Source organism: Neospora caninum, chromosome VIIb (genome assembly GCF_000208865.1).
Source record: "Neospora caninum Liverpool complete genome, chromosome VIIb".
Taxonomy (NCBI): domain Eukaryota; phylum Apicomplexa; class Conoidasida; order Eucoccidiorida; family Sarcocystidae; genus Neospora; species Neospora caninum.
The window spans coordinates 3,670,521-3,690,838 of record NC_018394.1 but is presented as its reverse complement, the minus strand read 5'-3'; the positions used below and the strand labels follow the sequence as shown (position 1 = coordinate 3,690,838).

The 20,318-nt window shown below is 58.0% G+C and overlaps 1 protein-coding gene across 1 annotated transcript; it reads right to left on the bottom strand.

Moving 5' to 3' along the window:
* Positions 1 to 215: 215 nt before the first annotated feature.
* NCLIV_028560 (conserved hypothetical protein) lies at positions 216 to 19,044 on the bottom strand (the record flags this gene model as incomplete). Its single annotated transcript, XM_003883050.1, has 15 exons — positions 216 to 326; positions 1,482 to 2,116; positions 2,363 to 2,523; positions 2,965 to 6,338; positions 6,736 to 7,251; positions 7,685 to 8,867; positions 9,521 to 9,612; positions 10,002 to 10,229; positions 10,925 to 11,008; positions 11,379 to 11,726; positions 12,475 to 13,999; positions 16,658 to 16,698; positions 17,499 to 17,606; positions 17,975 to 18,473; positions 18,950 to 19,044. 15 exons carry the CDS (start codon positions 19,042 to 19,044, stop codon positions 216 to 218), a joined length of 9,000 nt encoding a protein of 2,999 aa, XP_003883099.1.
* Positions 19,045 to 20,318: the final 1,274 nt, after the last annotated feature.

Sequence of the window (20,318 nt, the reverse complement as noted above, 5' to 3'; positions counted from 1 at the left end):
GCTCGCTCCGTCCGTTGCAGCATCTTGCAGTCCTTCATCATCAACCTCACGTAGTAGGGACCGGAGTGAGTCATTGCCAGGGAAGGTTCTCAGGAAACGCCATACTAGGGAAGTACGCTGAGACACAGTTACAGAGACAGGACAACGCAGTCCCAAATGGTGCCAGCGAACTGCGGCATGACCTGGGGCCGAATCTGTGAGCATGTGAGACTCGCTTACAGAAGACCTGTGCTGTTTCTGACTTCGAAGAAACGCAGTGCAATTGTGCGGTGAGCAGGGACAAACAGCTGGAACTTTGGAGTACCGAAAAAAGCCATCATCTCATGCTGTAAACGAACAAACAACATGAGGCTTCATCTCCATCAACAGCCATGCCGTACGGACGTGAATCACTTTCCGCTTCCTACAGGATGTCATTGTATCACCACTCCGTGAACCAACTAGATACAAGGAACTTGGCAAGCATTACTAGATTTATGTTTTGCTAACACTATAGAACTTGGATCCGGTGGAGGGTACGTTGTCCAACCTGGACCACTACCGAATTCCGAACAGATACTTTGAGTAGCTAAAACAGAACCTAATGGTACTAGGAAATAGAAGCTCGCGTTAGTTCTTGGGAAAACGACTTCCGAACTCCCTTCAGTTGGGAGATACGGACAACAAAGTTCTTTATGATTGCTGTACACCACCACCCCACTGAACTGCTTAAGACAACCAAAAGTGTTGGATTTCAATGTCCTACTACATTAAGGTTATTACACATCAGTTGCGTTCTAGGCGTAATATATGGATTACCGTTCAAATGTTCGCACCCGAGAAATTATTGTGCCACAAAGAAGCTCGCGACCACGCTCCCACCGATTTCCTAGCACTTGAAATTTACACCGACCTCATTCTACAACAGATGAATCATTGAACTCAAACTGTTTCTTCGTCCTCGTTATGCACGTCGCTTTTCTTTTGGACCAGTGCCCATCGCAAGGTTTTGACGCCCTCGCTTGACTGCGTCACTTGTAAGAGAGACAGAAACTCGGTTTCCCTCTCGTGGAGCTATCTTCCCGCTCATCGAATCCAGATGCACACAACTGCGTATTTGCCAGTGAAGGATTTGCTTCTTTCCAGACTAGGAGATCGCACTGCAGAGATCCTGAGATATCACGCCCGTGCATCGCACCCACATCTAACGTCCACCAGAGCTTTTACCCAAGGACTTCCGACAGCTACAAAAACTTACCTCAATCCCAATGCGACCCACGCGACCTGACACGGCGAGCGATGTTTACCAGCCTTGGTCAGACGGCAGTGAGTCAGCTCGTCTACTGTTACTTTTGAAACACTAGCGTTTCGAGTCGATGCAGGCGACTGCGGCAGGCAGGAAGCGTCACGCGACCAGTCCGTCACACACGCAACGCATCTCTACCGAATGCTATCCCGAGAGCCCCGTTGACACCGTTCGAAGTGCTGGTACAGTCTCTCACCTTTGTCGCCTCGATTTTTCCCGACACGCCGCGAGCTAGCAGCACTCGCAGCACCCCCACAGCGTTCTCTTCCATGACGCCCACGTCCGTCTCAGCTGCCTCATTTCGAGCACCTTGTTCTTGGGTTCGATTCGCTGGAGCGGTCAAGCCCGTCACGGGTTTGTTGCGATTGTTTCGGGTGTCGAGATCCAGTTCTTCTTGCATGGACCGGAGCTGGAAGTGCTCCTGCGAGACGTGCAGTTCCTGTGTCTCCTCTGGGCACGTGTTCTCTTTCTCTCCTTGCGGAGAACTATCCTTGCAGAGAGCCAAGTTGAGTTCCTGTATCCCTTTCGCTGACTGGTCTGTCCGCCCTTCGTCGACCTTTCCTTTGCAGGCTTTGACTCCTCTGTTGAGTTCACCCTGCAACACGGCGTCTTGCCAAAAATCGCAGACTGCATGTCCAACGCAGGCGCCACTATTCCACGACAGACGAGCCAGACCGGCCGCTTCGTCCTTGGCGCTCCCGCCGCGGGGCCCACTCGGTTTTCCGTCTCGTTTTACGCACGTTTGCGCGGGCTTGTCTTTCCCCCGAGCATCCGTCGCCACCTGCAGTGCGGCGATGGCGTGTTCGAAGACAGCCACGCAATCCGACGTCGCTGAGTACAAATGAGTACAACCCACAGCAAGCACACACATCGTGCAGACTCTTCGTACAGAAGGTACATGTGAACGGCATGGGTCGGAAACAAAGCCTGTGCCACCAACTGCGTCGAAGGCCAGACGGCATTGCTGCACATCGGTCTCTATACGCGCCGCTCCCGTCGGGAAGCGAGACTATACGCCTCCCCATTTTTCGAGAAACCGTCCCAAACGGCCTGGGCAACTCAGCGCACGCCACTCACCTCGAAAGAAATCGACCCAAGTAAACATCGCCTCCAAGAGGGCAGGCAGCCGCGCCAGCATGCGTGCAAACAGAGCTTTCCCTGCGGAACTCTTATATGCTTTGTGTCGTTCCCAGCTCACGGGGACGGAGAAGAAGAAGGCGAGGTGCTCGCACACAACTCTGGTCCACAAAAACACAGGGAGGAGACAGCCGACCCTCGGTCACGAAACGAGTCTCGTGCGCTGTGTTTCTCATCGAAAACGACGGGATCGATTCCCACTCTGTCCCGTGATTTACAGTCTTTGCTCCGTGTGCTAGCTCGAGTCCGTCCGAATCATCTGTCGGTACACTCGGGCACGCAGGAGCAGAGACGAGCTCGACAGGGTTGTTCGCGCCGGCGCTCTCTGCCGCTGAGCAAACGAAGCAGTGTCTGGACCACACAGGTTTTAACGTTTTCAAGGCGCGGCTCGCCCCCCGAGGTTCCTGCGCCTGCGTTCGCTCGTTACCAAAATCCCTGCCTCCGGTGCCTATACTGGAGATGCTTCAACTCGTTTCCAGCACATCCGTTAGGAGGGCGCCTTGCGACGAATTCAATTTTGGGACCTCGCCTCGAGAGCTCACCCGTATATTTCGAGGATGATATGGATGTTACGCCTCCACCGCTTGAGTTCCACTGTCGTGTCGCCCATCGTCTTGAGCCGCACCTGCGGCGAGTCCAGCCTGCCGGCCCCGTCGACCGCGCCGGTAATGCCGCCGGCCCGAAGCCTGCGCCGGTGCCCACGTCGACATGCTGCCGCTTGTGTCGCGGTCGCGTCAGCGCTCTGTGGCTCTTCTCTGGGGGTCGGGAGCAACTCCGCGCCCGCTTCTAGGACCACGCCAGAGGCGACAGAGAGCGACAGCGCGCTTGCCTGCTGAGGGCCTTGACCGGCAAGAGGTTCGACGTTGGCGAGAGGCTCCAGCAAACCGCTGAGCTCGACTAGAGCGGGATTCAGTAATCTCTGAGGCAATTCACCACAGGCTTGGAAACCAAACAGCGACGTGCATGTTTGTCTTTCCCGCTTTCTTTCCCGTGCGTTCCCACCGTCCATATCGCTCTGCGTGTTAACGCATACCTCGACGAATCCATGAACACCTTCAAATCCACCTGCGGAGAGCCTGGAGCCGGTCTCCGCGTTTCGAGCCAGACCGACAACGCAGGAAAACACGTGGGCGCGTGCAGTTTCGCTGGCAAAAGGCTTGATTGGCCCTGCGAGGCAGAAACTCACCGTTGGAGCGGGGACGTGTCGACGCGGGTACGCCGCCACCAGTTGACCTAGACTGCAGAAGACATCGAGAGCGCGCTTGAAGAGGAACCGCTGGAGGGTAAGGCGCTCCCGCGGAAACTGTGCGAGTAAGGCTCGGAGCAGAGGCTGTTCTCCGCGCCTGGACACTGGGCGCGGCTGGTGGGCAGCCACCATAAAGATCTCGAGCGGCATCGGAGGGTCTGAGCACGCAGCCCCACGCCGGCCTTCACCTGCGGTCGCGGGGTCGTCTGGGCGCTCCAGGTGCTCAGGCCCCGCCCGGAGAAGAGAGAAAACGGCACTCGACGATCCAGGAGCCTGGAACGCGGGGCGGCTCAGAAGCCGCCGCAGAGCTCGCAGGAAGGCCACGCTTGCATGCAGAAAAACATCGCGAAGAGGCAAAAGGTCGAAGCGCTCCTGGAGCGTTGTTTTCCCGGCAGATTCCTTGGAATGTGGAGAGCTATCGGCTGCGTTTGCGGCACTCGAGGCATCCCTTGCAGAGTTGGGCGGCTCGTCGAGGCCAATGAGGATTTCACGTCCTCGTGGCATATGCCGCAACAAGGCGGCAATTTCCAGTGCCGCGACGAACGACGGAAGAGACAGAAAAGAGGGCTGATCTGGACGAATAGAGGCGCCAGGCGACGGGGGAAGTGAACCCGATACAGGCAAAACTGAAGAAGCGACGTGAGCAGGAACCCCGCGCTGTGACAATGCGAGACAGCTTGGAACAGGCGTTTGCCTCAGCGCGACGCAGAGAAGTTCTTGGTGCTTTTCGAACGCGAGTTCAAGAGTCGAGGAATGTCTCTGTGCTTCTGAAACCGGATCGCTCCTCAGTTTCTTCGCGTTCCAGCGGTCGTGCCCCCGTCGAGGCCGTTTCCCTCGTCGCGACCTTCTCGCGCACCCAAGCTGAAAGTCTTCATCTCTAGGATCGTCCTCGCTCGTCTCGTCCTCGTCTTCGGAGACCTCGGATGCCTCTGTGTCCTGGCCACTCTCCGGATCTGCTTCTCCTCTCCGCGTCCCTCGGCTCTTCCTCACGAACTGCCCGCTTGCCGAATCTGTGCATGGCTTTTCCGCCTCCTCTTCCCCGGATTCACCGGACCTGTGGTCCCGGGTGGCTTTCTGCGCCAGGACTCTCTGGCGTCTTGTAAGCGTCCTCACTGCCTCCCCGTCCCCGTCTTGTCTCCCCTCTCGATCGCAGATGTTCCCTGGACTCCTTCCTGGCGAGACCGGCCTCGCGGCGTCGCGATGTCTTGGACGCGCGACGTGCCATCCGCAGTCTTCAGTCTCCACAGCGAGCCGCCGAGCCTTCTTGTCGCGCGGGTTCCCACGTCCCTCCAGGTGGTCCTCCGCACTGTCCCCTTCCAAGCCCGCCCGGTCCGCGCGTTCCTCTGACTCCAGCAGCTGTCTTTGCTGCTCGAGAGCTGCGACCAGAGGCAGAAGGCGGCGGCCGAGTTGCGCGGCAAACCACCGCCTGAGACGAGGCTGCCGAAGAAGAAAAGGCAGGAAAACATCAAGGAAGAGAGCCGAGTCGACTTCGGCTTCCGACCGGGACTGCAGCCAAGTCGGCACAGGCGAATCCGAGCCTCCACACGTCGGCCATTCGTCCGGGGGTTGCTGAGCACCGGAACTCCCGTGGCGAGAGGATGCACGATTCGCGACCAAGGAAACAAACTCGCTTTTTCCCCCATCACTTGCTTCACGCGCGTTGCCTCTAGGCAGCGTGGACGATCGACGCTTGAACGTCGCTCCCTCTGCGCCGTCTTCGATTCTGGACATGTGAGGTTCTCTCTCGCCTCGATACCGTCTGCCTCGGGGACGCGCAGGGATTGCTGGGTCTTCACTTTCGCTCATGCTCTCAGTCCGCAAGGCGCTTCGATTCCCTCTGCCCTCACCTTTTCCGGCTCTTGGGCGGAGACACCGCCGCTTTCCCTCCTCGCTGCCGCTGTCCTCTGTCTCTCTCTCTGTCTGCTTGGCCGCGCTTTCCGCCTGTGTCTGCTCGCGAAGCGCAGGGCTCGACCGGCGGGTTCCCCTCGTTGCCGAGAGTCCTGTCCCTTCTGCAGCCTCTGGATGCGTTTCTGTCTGTTCTCCCGTGCCCGTGGCTCGGCGCGTTTTGCTCCCATTGCAGCGCGCACCAGCTCGCCCGCGGCCGTCTCCGTCCTCCAGAGCTCCGCCGCCAGTGTCGGGCGACGACTCGGCCCCCCCGGTCCTTTTCGGTGGACTCGCAGGGACGCCGAGCTTCCGATCGACGCCTTCAATCCCGTGTGCTGTGGATCCAGGATCTGCATCTGCAGCTGTAAGGACCGCGTGACAGGTGTGCGCCGCCGTGTACGCGTGGAGTGCCTGGACGGCCGCGCAGCGCCGACCATCCAGAAAAAGAGAAACGTGTTGGACGAACAACTTGAGGACGCGGGAGTACGCGTGGGGGGTTGTGGCAGACGCGCGGACTGCGGAGCTCTCAGCAGAGACTGCGCCGGGCTCGAGGTCCGACCCGAGGAAGGAAGGCCAAACGCCGTCAGCGTCGGAGAGAAGCGAAGAGAAAAGGTTGCTTCCGCACGATTGTTCCACGGGCGGGGCCTGCGCAGGCGCGTTTGCGTCACTGCTCGACGGCGTGGAGAACGTGACGCAGGTGGGAAGGGAGACAAAAAAGTTCCAGAAGCTGTACTGAAGCACCGCTCCACCGGCGGTGTTTTGCAGGCACGCCAGAAGGTCGCCTTCCTGAGAGAGAGACGGAGGAAAGAGAGAGGAAAGCGAGCGTTTGTGTCCCTTTTCAGAAGGATCTGAGCTTGTCGGGCTGCACACATTTACTTGGTCTTAAGCACATCACGAAAGAATCTGGGGATTCGCGAATGTCAGTTCGCTGGACGCATGTGCAGTCGACGACAGGCGCAGAAAGGGAAATGAGAAAAAGACAGAGCCCAAAAGCGGAAAGAAACACCGCCGCCACTTGACGGCTCGACCAGCGTGGCGCGACTGCTCTCGAAAGCCCCGCAATTGGAACGCCACAGGGACCGACTCTGCGAGGAGCCCGCAGCCGAATGCTCCTCGCGACCTCAGCTCGAAAGGGAGAGGGCCTCAACGTGCCGGAGCCTCCACGGATTCACGCGGTTCCTACCTGTATACTATTGATGAGGAATCGACGAAGCAGCGGCTGTTCTTCTAAGAGCTGCTCGTCCCTGCGTAAGCAGTGAGGCCGCAAGAGCTGTGCACTCATAGTGAGCTGAGCCTGCCATTCGACGAGCAGCGATCCTCGATACCACGAGGCTTTCTTCGTTTCTTCTGTGTCTGGGCTTCTTTCCGCCGCGTTCGCCGTCTCGCCAGCCTGGCGCTCCCGCCCGAGGCGCAGCCCCGTCCTGTTTTTCGCTGCTTCGTAGGCGACAATCTCCGCGCGCACCTGCGTGAAGAGGGCCACGCCCAGCCTGCATCTGTCGACGTAGCTGACGCGGCCTCGGCAGTTCTCGCTGGTGCAACTTCTCGTTTCCTCGCTGCTGGAATCGAGCATCGGCCGCGAGGGGGGAGAACCGGGGGAAGGCCAAGGCGCAGCCGGCTCGCACGCGCACGCGCCCACGTGAGCCGCCAAGGCATACAGCAGAGGGGCGTGCGTTTGACAGAGTCGCTTTATCTGGAAAGCCTGAGGACGCACCCCCCCCCCCACACACACACACGAGTAGCGCAAAGGCACGAGATGACCGCATGCACCGGGCACGGCGAGATTTACATCAGCCTCGCCCGAAAGAGGATTTCAGTGGTTTCCGGTCAGAAGCGACGGGGCTGCAAACTGGGCGAAGCGAGAGAGCACCTGCATGCGGAAGACGCGACGCGTTCCAACTCGGTCCTAGAGAGGACATTACGCAGACGCCCGGTCTTGGGGGGTTTGCGCTTCGAGAGAGACAGAAAAATGCTGCGCAGGCCATCTGGTGATGTTTCGGCACCTGGGTGAAGGAGACAAACAGGCACGACCCGAGACAAACACACAGCGCGGCAAAAAAAAACCGCTCCGCGGGGTGACGGCGGAAACTGAACGGCGCTGAGAACAGTCGACCGTCCCTTCTTCGCTTCCTCACTTGTTCGTGGAGAGGCGCCTCAAAAAGCTGGAGAAGCAGCTGTCTCGCCAGGTGTCGAGACACCACCATGGGACCGGCCGTATGCAGCTCCGCAGCGTTCGCGACGGCGGCGACCGAGTCAAGACACCGTCGCTCTTCGCGCGCCCTCCACAGCGCCTGACTGAGAGCATTTTCTGCCCCATCTTCTCCTGTCGTCCCCACAGTGGCGGCTGCGAAGGCCGCCGCCGACCTGTGTTTTCGCCAGCTGCGTGCGTCTCTCTTGCCCAGCCTACCGCGCGTGTCTCCGCCTCCCCCAGAGCCTGCGCAGCGCACGGCCGACGGGGCCAGGTCCGAGTCGCCTGGGCCCTTGACAGAGGCGCCCGTTTCTGCGGAGCGGCGCGCGGTAGCCTCGAAGCGTCCTCCAGGCGAAGCTCTCGAACGCACGTCTCGCCGCTCCGCAGCGCGCCGCCTGGCCAGCGAGGCCACCGCCATGACGCGTTCGGCGTGCTGTGCGGACAGCAAACCGACGAGGAAATCGCGCGTGCATCGACCCCACACTTGGTCTTGCACGCGCGTTCCTGTCAGCCGCCCCTCTCTCCCTTCCGTCCCCCGGCCTCCCAGCTGCCACAGATCCTGTCCGCGGCTCGCGGCTTCGCTCTCCCCGTCCCGGCCCTCACACGATTGTCTCTGCCCGCCGGGGGCGCCGTCCGTGTAGGGGCCGACGAGCATCGCAGCCGCGAGTCGCACGCAGGGCGAGGCGTCGTGGAGCAGCGATCTCAGTCGCGGCGCGAGATCGCGGATCGCGTCGCGCGCAGCGGCGTGGCCAGCCGCTGTGGCCGCCTCGAGCCCTCGCCGCGGACCTCCGGGCGGGCTCTGGAGTCGCTCCAGAGCTGGCGAGAAAGGCTGCGCGGCGCTGTGGACGGCCAGGACTGCCTGGGCCCGAACGAGAGGCGCAGATGTGTCGGCGGCTGCAGAAAGGAGACAGTCGAGGAGCGCAGAAAAGACTGCAGGAGACAGCAGCCAGACACCGCTGCCTTCCTGCGGGGCTCGAGCCTCAGAGATGCTGTGGGTTCGCATCTGCGAGGAGGGAGGCAGCACGGCGGAAGTGCAGCAGCGGCGAAGAAGCGAAGACACGAAGGCTGCAGACGCGAGGCGAACCGACGGGCACGGGTCTTCGAGCGTCTGCTTGAGAGTGGCAATGAAGCTGAAAAAACGAAGACGCGCAGAGAGGAGCGAGTTCAAGCGGAAAGTGGCGGGGAGCGAACGGAAAGCATTGCCACGCGGAACTCGAGCAGAAACGATGCGAAGAATAGCCACGCGCGCGCACGAGCGACGACGCACGCCTCTCCAGTGTCTGTGCACACAGTGAGGACCGAGTCCTGCGGGAAAGTCACGCGTCCTGAGCTCCCCAGGAGAGAGGACGCGTAGACACGGTAGGGGCGGCGACTCTCGCGAAGCCTGGCACCTCCCGCCCGCCGTCAGTCCTCCATCCCGAGAGAAAAGGTACTTGGAGGATACTGGGTATCGGGTGTGACATTAAAACGATTCTGTGCATTGCAGTTTATAATATTGCATGTTATATGCAGTGTCATCGGAGATAAACTCCAGATTTAAAGCATTCATCTGCAGCTCCGGCGCAACTGTTGTGTTTAAACAGCGGTTAACCTTTCCTTTTGCTTACGTACTCAGGGCATGCAATACCAATCAGAAAACAACTGAAGCTAGACTTTTAGGGATTACGGTTTGTGCCCGTTGTGCCGCTGTGTCGATCTGAAGCATCGCGAGGCGACGCCCGCTTGCTTCTTCCTTTCTCCGGCGTTCCAGTCTGACGAAAGCGAAAGTTGCAGCCAGCCTTACTATTCAGGATGTTGCTCCTGCAGCGCCAGGTGCGAGGAGGAAAGGACTTGCCACAGGCAGACGGCGTTGAAGCGTACTTGCCAGTTTGGACTCTGCGTCGGAGAAAAGAGACGGACGAGGAAAGAACGCGACAATTGCGCAGAGCCTGAACCCTACAGCGAGGCTCTGATGCGGGGTCTCTCTTGTTGCCTCGCGGTTGCTTTAAAGGCACAGATGCTTCCGACACGCGAGACGCGCCAAGGCCACTCGCTCCCGGCCACACTTGCTTCAGGAGACTGGGCATGTCCTGGAGGCCAGCTGCGTCGGTCTCGCGATGAAGCCCGCACGGGGGCTACCTCAGATTAGCAACAGCAAGACAGAAGAGTTTCGTTGCGTAGAGGCGTGTGCGCGAGTTCTCAGCGACACTGCCCCGCCGGGAAAAGCAACAGACGCGCGATGCTCTGCGCGTCTGTTGCTTCGCCCCCCGCTCGGCTCTTCTCACCTTCAGGGATCGCCACAGAAAGGCATCGGCGAGACTGACGACGTTCGCTGTCACCCGACAGCCTGCAGGATCCTGAGGCGACGCGAGGTGAGGCGACAACTCAGGCTGTTGGAAGAACGGAACGAGGAAGACCCGGCAGCGGTGCGCGAGCGGCAGGGGCGAAGAAGCGCAGGCTCGAAGAAGCTGCTGAAGTTCGAGAGTCAGGGGGGACGGAGATGCGAGAGAGAGCTGAGCGCAGGGCCGAGAGAGCGACACGCAAAAAGCGTTCTCCGATGTGGAAAAAAGCATGCCATGTCCATACAGAACAAACAGAACTTTCGGTCTCCAACCAAAAACCGGGTGCGGAGTCACGGCGTCGCCACGCGCAGCTTGTTCTGGGCTACGAAGCTTCCAACACCGCTCAAGGCGCACCTTCAATGTGGACAAATGATCAAATCCCTTCTTGGGTGTGTTACTGCCTGACTCCTCCGTTTAGGGCGAGTCCTTTCCAGTTACATGCACAAGCGTGGAAGTGCCAGCAAAGAGTCAGTCGTAGGTTGCACGCGGGTCACACGCTTTCTTCGACAGGGAGTCAGAGAGCACCGGAAAAGGGCGCCTTGCGAAGACACCACTTCAGCGTGTAAACCGAGGACTCCCATTTTTTACTGTGTAACAGAAAGTGTAGCTTCAGCCCTTATCTGATGGGTTCGCTTCATTGCCCCGATGTGGGTCAAGGCGTTCAGCAACAAAGTCTCTCCTTGAGTGCGCGCGCATCAGAATGTAGGCCGAGATAGTGTTTATAAAAATAGTAACTCTCTGAAAAAAGCTCATATCTAATTAGCACGTTGGCGGAGCAATCGTTGTACCAAGGCGAAGATTAGTAGCTGCCTTGAGAGGGGAAACAGCCAGGTAGAGATTGACGTAGAGCTGGTGAGATCCCTTACTCTCACAGCGAGAAAGAAGAATTTCCCCAGCGTCTCCAGTTGCCAGAGAGGCACGGCCTCGTCCTCCAACACTCCTAAGAGGTTCTGAGTACACAGAAAAGAGCGCATCGAAGTTAGCTCCTCGTAGCCGTCCTTGTCCCTTTCTTCCTTCTTAACACAGGGTCGAGGCATCTCGCCAGAGGCATCTCTTTCAGGTACACGCGCGGCCGAGCCCCTGACGGAGAGAGTGTCCGCCTTCGCTGAACCGTAGAGATCGGTGACCTCCCGAGTGCAAATACTGCAAGCTGGAATTCACCATCTCCAATCGCGAGGGCTTCATCCCCACTCGCACCTGCGAGAGGCTCCACGATCTGGCCGCGTCGCGTCAGTCTCGCGACGCTCCGAGCGCGAACACAAGCGACACTCCCCCTGCTTTCCCGCACCCTGCACGCCGGAAACGTGTGAACGTTCTTACATTGAAGAACAGCTGGCGGAGCGCCTGATGACGCCCCCACCAGGCGGCGACGAGCCTTGTCGTCCCTTCTTCTTGCAGCAGGGGAAAGGGAGGCTGAAGGAGAAGAAGAACAAGAAGGAGCACTTTCTCGAGCACAACGTCTCGCTGCGCTTCTCTCCGTCCTCGGGCGTCGCCGGGCTCCTCGTCCTGAAACGGCTGACGCGAATTCCACAGACGAGAAGACGAAGAGACAGCTCGCCCCGGTCGCGGACTCGCTCGATCTGCGGCGGCGAGAGAACGCTCGAGGGGGGTAGCGACGTGGGGCCGCCGCGCAAACCGCGCGAGGCTCCGGAGACGCTGACGCCGTTCCTGAGGAGAAAAAAAGGGCGTGCACAAGAACGAGGGCGTAACTGTTTTCCTTCCTTTTTCGCCGACAACAAAGGACGTCGCGCCCACGGGGATTCCCCCCACTCTGCGCGCGTCACACCTGAGATCCTCGGATCTCGACTCGACCAAAAACACATTCGACCGCGCGCCTGCACGAATGAGCCTACACGATTCCCGGAAGCCCAAAGATCGACGGCCCCGCGAAGGTAGAGACGGAAGCCGGCAACGGCCGTGAATGCAAACGGGTCACCAAGTTTTCTCCCCATCCTCAGAAAGCCTGACGTTGCGCGGCGCAAAGGTCCCCTCAGTCGGCTGAGTTCAAACAGCGCCTGCACACTGGAGAGCTGGGAAACGAAAGGCGGGAAACAAGAGGCCGGGAACGACAGTGTGTGCCGCGAGAGGACGGCACCGGCCAACGCTTGGCACCCGCAGCATAACCGAGGAACATGAGAGGTGAGATTCTGCAGGATCTCGACCAAGGACGGAAGGACCAAACGCGTGTTCACCTGACGCGCCAGGGCCAGCCACGCAGCTACAGTTGATCGCTGCGTATCGCACGGCAGCGCAGCGGTGTTTCGCTGACGGGTGTTCGCTCTGTGCTACCGGAGGCAAACGCGGAGATGCATCTGTGTCTCGCGAGAACGAACGCGATTCGGGATCTCCAGCGGGAGAAGCGAACGGGCGAGCGGCACCGCTTCAGGAGAGCCGTCTCTCGCGCCAGTCTCCCTACCTCTGGCTCCGTCGTAGCTGCGGCAACTAGCTGAAGCTGATGGAGCAGCGCAGAGAGCACGAAGGACTGTCTCCCTGGAAGAGGCAGCTGCTGGATCTCCCCTGACTCCGCGTCCTGCGTCGCTCCGTCAGCAACGTGTCCGTCACTGCCTGCAGGAGGGCTTGGCCCCTGCCTGCCAAGCGAGGGTGTCTCCTCGCCCTGCGCCTGGAGCTGCGCAGCTGGTGCCGAGACAAACAATCCCAACTCGACCAACTTGACAACGATGTCCCCGACCCGCCACTGCAAAAGCCGCAGTTCTTCGCCAACGTCCTCCGTCGATGCGTCTTTCGCCGCTTCCACCGCCCTGCTCTGGGTTGCGCCGCCTCGCGACGCCCCGCCGGCCCCGCTAGCTGGCCCCGCGCCGCGGTCGTCTCGCTGCGCGTCAACCTCATTGGCATCCGAACTCAACAGCTGTCGGCCTTTCCCCGTGGCGCTGCACTCGGTGTCAGTGCCTCCGAGGACGCTCTCGGCCTCCGTGGAACTTCCGATGTTCTCTTGGGTTGTCGCCTCCGCCTTCGTTTGGTCACATGCGTTCTCAGCCTTGGGCGTCTTGGACGTTACTCGCGGCAGGCGCAGACGGAAGCAATTGTTTTTCAGAAACGACGCAACCACGTATACGCCCATAGGTGGAGCGTACGTACACCCACCAGCTGTCTTCGCCTCCGGAGGTTCCTCTGCGTTCCGGGACTCGAGCGAGCGGCGGACGGGCCCCGAGCCTCTGCACAGGGCGGCTCCGCCCTTGCGCTCTCGGTCATCTTGTTCGGGAAGCGATGGAGCACTTTCAAGTTCGTTGTCGTTCCCCGGAGCCTCCCTGCATCCTTCAGCGGAGCGGGGAAGACCGGACGCTCCTCTTTGCCCATGCTGCAGCCGTCGCTTTCTCTGACTGACGGCAGTTTGGTGGTCTACAAAGGCCCCCAGAAACAAGGCTAGCACGGAGAAGCGCCTTAGAAGAACGGCCTCTGGGTTCGCGTTCTCTTCCTCCCGGCTGACAGGTCGCGGCCTCAGCTCTTCCCCAGCCGCCCAACCATTCGTGCCGTCGGCCTTCCAGGTGTCCGTCCAGTCTCCCTCGTGGGCGTCTCCGCCTCCCGCGGGAACTCGCGGAGGCGCCGGCTGCCCCGAGAGACCGTCTCCGCGACGCGCGTCGGGCGCCAGGTCGCAGGCCGGTCTGGGCGTCCGGTTGATCGTCTTCACGAGGCCCACGACAGACAGCCACAAAGCGTGGTGTGCGGAGGCAGGGAGAGTGTGCATCAACCGGGCGAGCGTGCGGAGGGACGCCTGGGACTTGGGTTGCTTGCGCAAAAGATCCAGGCGCTCATGGTGGCTCGGGAAAAGTCGGAGGATGGCCTCCCACGAAGCGACTGCGTGAAACAGAGCGTGTGCGCGCCACGCGCGAGCTGCGCTGCTCGAGATGGGAGTCGAGGGTGGCGGAAAGGAGGGGTCGGACGAAGCCAGTGCCGGCGCACCGTCGGCGAGCGCAGGTCCGTCGCTACCGCACGAGAGAGCAGCAAAGGGAGAAGGCAGAGAATCCATGGAAGCCATGAGGCCTACCGACACCCGCCAGGATTCCAGGGTTCTGCTCGCTTTCTCGCGCGGAAACGTGAGAGTCGGTTCGCTGTAAACGACTGGTCCGTTTGCGAACTGCGGGTGAGATGAAGTGGTCCGGGCACGGCTGTCTTCCACTTGTGCACCCGTCGCCTCCTCTCCATCTCAGTTGGGCGTGGACGTGAGAGCCCCTCCAAACAGTTCGACCGCTGGTCACGCGGCGCTGGAACACCAGTTCTGGAATCCTTTGGCAAAGGAATCTCCTTCGGAGCTCCCCCTTGCGAGAGCCTTTTCGTTTCAGCGGTATATTCACGCCTGCTCAGACTCGGATTCGACGCTGGGCCGAGCGGCGTCCCCCCGTAACCTGATTCGCATGAAAGGGTGCTCTAATCTAGGTCTGCTGGAGTTTTGCCACAGGAACGGTCGTGCCTCGTGACACGCCACTCCATAGGGCAAGACCAGATGTGTCTTTGTCCGGGGGAGGGCCCGGCGACCCCGAACGATGGCTGGCGGTGCGCGCCAGGCCGGACGCGAGAGACTGAACGCAGGAAGGGACGGGCGGAGAGGAAGGACGGCAAGAAAACGTAGAAAACGCGGGGAAAGTGGAGAAAAGAAGCAGGAAAGGAGAAACCGCGCGGAGGAAATGCGTACGAGACAAAGGGGGGCGGTGTTCTTGAGAAAAGGAGCCCCGTGTTCATGTGAACGGGAGTTCTCACCAGATTCTCCCAGATTCTGCTGCCATGAGAACCACTAGCACTCCGGGTTTGACAAGAATAGCTCAGGACTTCCTCGACGGCGTCCACCGAAACGTGCTCAAGGTACATGCGCGCAGCTTGCAAAGAAAATCGGGCGGAGCAACACACTGAGGAAGCACAGCAGGGGGGGCCGAGCTCAGCGCCTCAAACCCGCGACGGAATCCATGCTTTGTGCTCGGACATAATTTGGAGACAAGGGATGTGGCACAGAACATCAAGGGAGAAGAGGCTCGAAGCTTCTTTGGCCAGAATTTTGCAAGGTTGGCGCAGTCCTCCTCGTACACATGCGCGGCCTGCACGCAAGGAAAGCTGGAGGGGGGAGAGGGGTTCAGAAACATGAAAAGACGTGTGTCGAGGATGGAAACATCCAGCCTCGGACAGGGAACCTTCTACAAACTTCTTCTGCTTATACAGTCAGTGGAAAAGTAGAGAGGATTCGCTTTTCTCTGCTCTTGGGAGCTAAAATGCGACAAGACACATCCGGTGACCCTCCAGGTGTGCAAACAGCCAGCGAGAGCCGGTTGGCCGAGGAGTGTCGGGTGGGCTAGAGCGCCACGTGCAGTCCAACAGAGACTGCGGGAGAGAATCTTGCCGATTCTCTTGTTTCTCCTTTCACCGCATCTGAAGACTGGGCGAAGAAGGTTTGACTCTACCCGGGGGAGGAGTTGAATCTTTCCCTCAGCCCCACTTCCGCAAAAATTACGTGTACAGCGCATCGAAGCCCTAGTGTGCCGTCGAGTGCTTCGACGGATGGTAAACGCTGGTTTTTTGTCTGACTCAATCCGTGGAGACGTTCGACGGACGTCACGGTCTCAGGAACGCGTTTCTCCGCACAAGGCAGCGCCGCACACAAGGCCGCACATACTTTTTCTTAGTACACGCCGCCCCAGCAAAGTGAGAAAGTGGATGCAGGAGGACACCTCAGACTAGGAAATACCAGTGGTACTGGCCGTCCGTAAGCAGTGGAGCAAAGGCTCTCCTGCTTAGTCGCAAACTCTATGTATTTCTGGAGAGTCCGCCACTCCGGTACCATTGTGTTCCGGCGTTCACTTCGTCAAACCGCGGTAGACAAGGCCGTCGTCTATTCTTAAGAAAGTATGACGCAAGCATTCCATCCTTTCTGGTCATGCACTATTGTTACTGAACCATGCGGTAATGCAAGCAACATCTCTGTGTTTTTCGCTGTGTCGGAGCGCAGCTATTTCGCGAGCGACTTCACTCGTATGTTGTCCAGAGCTGTTATATAACGTGGGGACGGAGTCATGTGCAACCTACGGTTGCATTCAGGCACATCTGCGGAACCTCCATAACGCACTGAAGGTCTCTCCTTCTGTACCTCTTGAAGGTATGCAAGACCACAAAGAAGGCTACCGCTTCTTGAGTACCGTTCTTTGGCTGCGGAGCCGGCTTCCACGTACATGGAAGTGAGGAGGGACATAAGAGATTGGGTTTTCTAGAAACGGAAAGTGAATCTGCACGCTGAATGCCTCATAAGAATCCCACTGGAAAAGGCCCCTGACAGGGAAGGGGAAAGCCGAGCCCTTCTCGGTCCCTCATATTCACGGAACAGAGGGTGAATGCGACAGCAAGCTGTGGTCCACTGACATTACCCAATGGCTGTGGAAGGTCCTTTCAGCGGGAAAAGGCAAAGAAATCCATGCTTCCCTTAAAGGATGAGCCCCGGAAAAAAATAACGAGAACACAAACTGCATAGCAACCGAAGGGTTCCCTTTACAGATGCTCGGTCCATGTAGAATCGACCAAACATGCATATCTATACCTGCGAGCGCATCCGGTGTACCGGCAGATGCATACACATTCATTTGAGTGCATGAAACGGTCTTAACTCACAGGGTGAGACACATTCTGAATGCGTGTAGATGCACGCCTGCAGATGCAGAGCACATCGAGATACAGAACGCAGAGACATGGCGCTCCAGAGCGCTGTGCAACTTGGACATTGACGGATTCGGACGCAAAACGCTTGTCCGTGAGAATGTGCATTGAAGCTCACTACTGCAAAACAACCGCGCACCGCAAAATCTTCCGTGGCACCGCTGCGTGTATCCTAGAGAAAACTTGAGTTTTTCGTGACGCGGCCCTCGCGAAACAAAGGGCCAACAAGAGATGCAGAGGCTCCGCTCCCCCTCTCCCTCCCAAGCAACCCGTGAATCCACCAAAGCTGTCTTCTGTAGAACGTTATTCTAGCGGTGCGCGATTCGCGAGAGGGCCTTCCGGTTATCCGCGAGCGTTTTCAGGGCCTGAAGCCTCCGGAGCTCGCTTCCGCCAGCGCAGCAGAGACGACTCGCCCGCGGCTTTTTTGTCCGTGGCACAGTTACCCGGCAGGAGGCCAGAAGCATAAGAGTATAAATGCTGCGTTGGAAATCCTGTCAACAGTCGTCGCAATTCTTCTGGCTCCGCCGCCGGAGCTGAAGTGGTGCGTTCACCAGCTGTTCTCCCTGAGTCCCCCTCCCTATGGGGAACGAACTTCTACAGAGAATCTGACGAATCAGTCTTCCCATGTTCCGGCTGAGGCTGTGGATCCCTGGGGGCACAGGTGTTCTCGGGGGAAGTCGTCTGTACTATCTCAAAGTCCGGAAAATGATGTTTGAGGAACCGGACCACTTGCTCCAACTCGCGATGAGTCTTTTCGTGTTGCTCCCGGAGTTCAGCTTCGCGCTGGCGCACCTTCGCCTCTGTCCGAGCGGCGTAGAAGCGCCGGATGTACAGACCGACGGCGACCAGGCAGAGCATAACGAGCATCACCAGGCCATCGCTAAGAGCCTCAGCTCCAACCTGAAAAGAAAGGCACTTGCTTCCATGAAGGACCCTGGTCTTGCCAAGACCTCTCGCCGTTCTTCGGACAAGCGCTAGAAGGCAAAAGAAAAGCCCAGGAGCGTCTGCGATATTGCTCTCGGGACAGCAGAATTATCAAGCGCTGAAATTCAGTGGATGCGGGGCCCGCATTTAGCAGTGTGCAGAGCCGCCCATGCTGTGCCTATACGTGAAGGCACACACGTATGCGCGTGCAGATTCATGCCGCTAGGCGTGTCCACCTGTATTTATATTACCTTTCTTGGTGACCACACCCTTGTGTGCAACCCGGCAGGCAGTTGGCCACAGCGGAGCGATGAACTGGAGGGGCACGTCACTGCTTCACTCACCTCAAGGGCCTTGTCGTCGTCCAGGGATTTTACATTGAGAGTAATCCTCGTCCCTGTCCGCGTCCACGAAGAAAACGGCGCGGCGTGCGAGCTTCCAGAGGAAGACGAAGACGAGGACGACGAAGACGAGGAAGAAGAAGACGGGGAAGAAGAAGACGGGGAAGCAGAAGCCGGGGAAGACGTGGATGCTGCGTTGGAAGCGTCTGCCTGAGTCGTCTGCGATGAGGCACTTGGAGGCCGAGGTTCAGCGTCCAGCGGCCGCTGCGAAGACACAGCCGAACCTCCTTCAGCTGCTGGAGAAGCAGCGGCTTGCACATTCGCCTTTTGCGAAGACGGTTGGCTGCTAGTTGAGTGCGAAGACTGGGAAGTATGTGGAGACGCACACCGCGGGTGAGAGTGAACGTGCCCCGGCGGCATGAGAACTATCCCGCTGAAGTATTTCAGGTGTACGTACGCTCGATTGGTCGCCTGGCCCATATCTATCAGACGCCCACTGTACCTGAGAACACGACACGAGAGAAGTCAAGGCGCTGAACATGCGAGGCGGGACAGTCACCTCAAAAGCTGGCTCCCCAACACTCTTTTTTCAAAGATAAAACGCGTTTGCCTTCTGTCGAAACAGCAGAAGTGCACGCGGCAGTCCATCTTCAGAGACACGATACGTAGACGATACACGTCAGAGGTTGGGGACGAATGCAAACAGGATTATCGTCAAATGTTAACGTGTGCAAGCAGGAAAAACGTGCATGTCGCTTCCGATTTTTGAAGAAGGCGCTGGCTGCGCGCGAGAGGTTATGATTCTGGCATTCGAGTTCACACGATCGTCCTTTGTGCTTTTTGTCCCAGAACTACGCAACGGGATCACATCTCCTTAGAAGAAAGCGCATAAAACTGGTTTCTTCAATTCCTATGCACTCAATGAGCGCGCGGATTCGTCAGGTCATGACGTGACCTCCTGCGGCAATAAGGACCTACCGTGGGTTCTGTCGAGCAACTTCGAGGATGGCACTAGCGCATCGTTTGCTAACAGCCGAAATCACAACGCGGGTGAACTCGAAAACGACATCCATTGTAACATCGGTGTCGCCGAGGTGAGGTGACGCATTGGCGTGATCGATCACAGCGGAAGAGGGTAGAGACTGAAACAAACATTTTCGAGCAATCTGTTAATTTTCAAGAACAAAAAGGCGACCTATGTTAAGGCCCCTTCACAGTATCTCGGTCCGCGAATTTTGTGGAGAGAACTCCAACGAAAGCAGATCCAGAGGCTGGGGGGAAAATTCCTGTGTATGTCGGCGGTCTTCTGGAGGGCAAAGAAACGAGGGCTATCTCCCAACAGCTGTCGAAAAATTGTGTTTTTTAAAAGGTGACGCCATTCCTTCAGCTTTCCAAGAAGAAACCACTCGATTCGGAAAGCAAAAGGGGTCAACAGAATCGCGACGGTTTGCGTTCGTAGTATTCCAGTGCCGTACCCAGGTATTGGGAAGACATTTTTAGGAATGTGAAGACACCCGAAGGTTTGTGTTCAAAAGCCTGTCATCTTCGCTTAGGAAAGGCATCAGAGACGAAGTAACAAATCAAAACTTGGAAAAAGCTCTCACATAAACTGTCAGTTACGTTTTATTCGCTGGGAGGCCACCGATCGTCTTTCCAGTACATGCACGAATTCAATTGTGCCAGCGATAAAAAAAGAGCGCCACTAGGCAGTGAAAACAAAAAGACAGCGGATGCGCTGCCGTGTTGTTTTTTCCGGCACATTTGTGTGTAACTCCATGAAAGAATGCACGATGCAAAAGATGCTAGCTTTCCCCGTTTCTTGGTCTTGTTGGCCTTTGTGTGCCTGGCAAGTTGCAACTCTCACCTAAGCTCAAAATGCGTTTTCACACGCGAAAAAGTGAGTTTCAGGAGCAAGTTGCACTGCGGACGAGAGCCTTCAGTGTCGCAAAATGTACGCCGCAGTGACGGAAAAGCAACGTTTGGTTGTTTGGCTTGCCTTGCAGAGGCGAAACAAGATATCATTTGGCTCTGTTCTTATTCTGTGACTAGTAGAAAAGCATCTCTTTCATGGGTACGTGGTCGCGAGCCTGTAGCCACCGCTGATGGTCATCGTAGCAATGCCGCACATGCTACCAGAGCATGTTTTGCGCAGAAGGCAACTTTGCAAATTCTCTGTGGAGAGGATGTCATTAAATAGAAACAGCGAATTGTTACCTGACATGCTCGAACTAGTGCCGCCTGATTTGACAACGGGGCCTACACCTTCAGCCCGTGATGAAGGTTTTTTGTAGTGCAGTGCGGTGGATTTTCCGGAAACGAACAGGTTGGATGGTTCCGTTCACAAAAG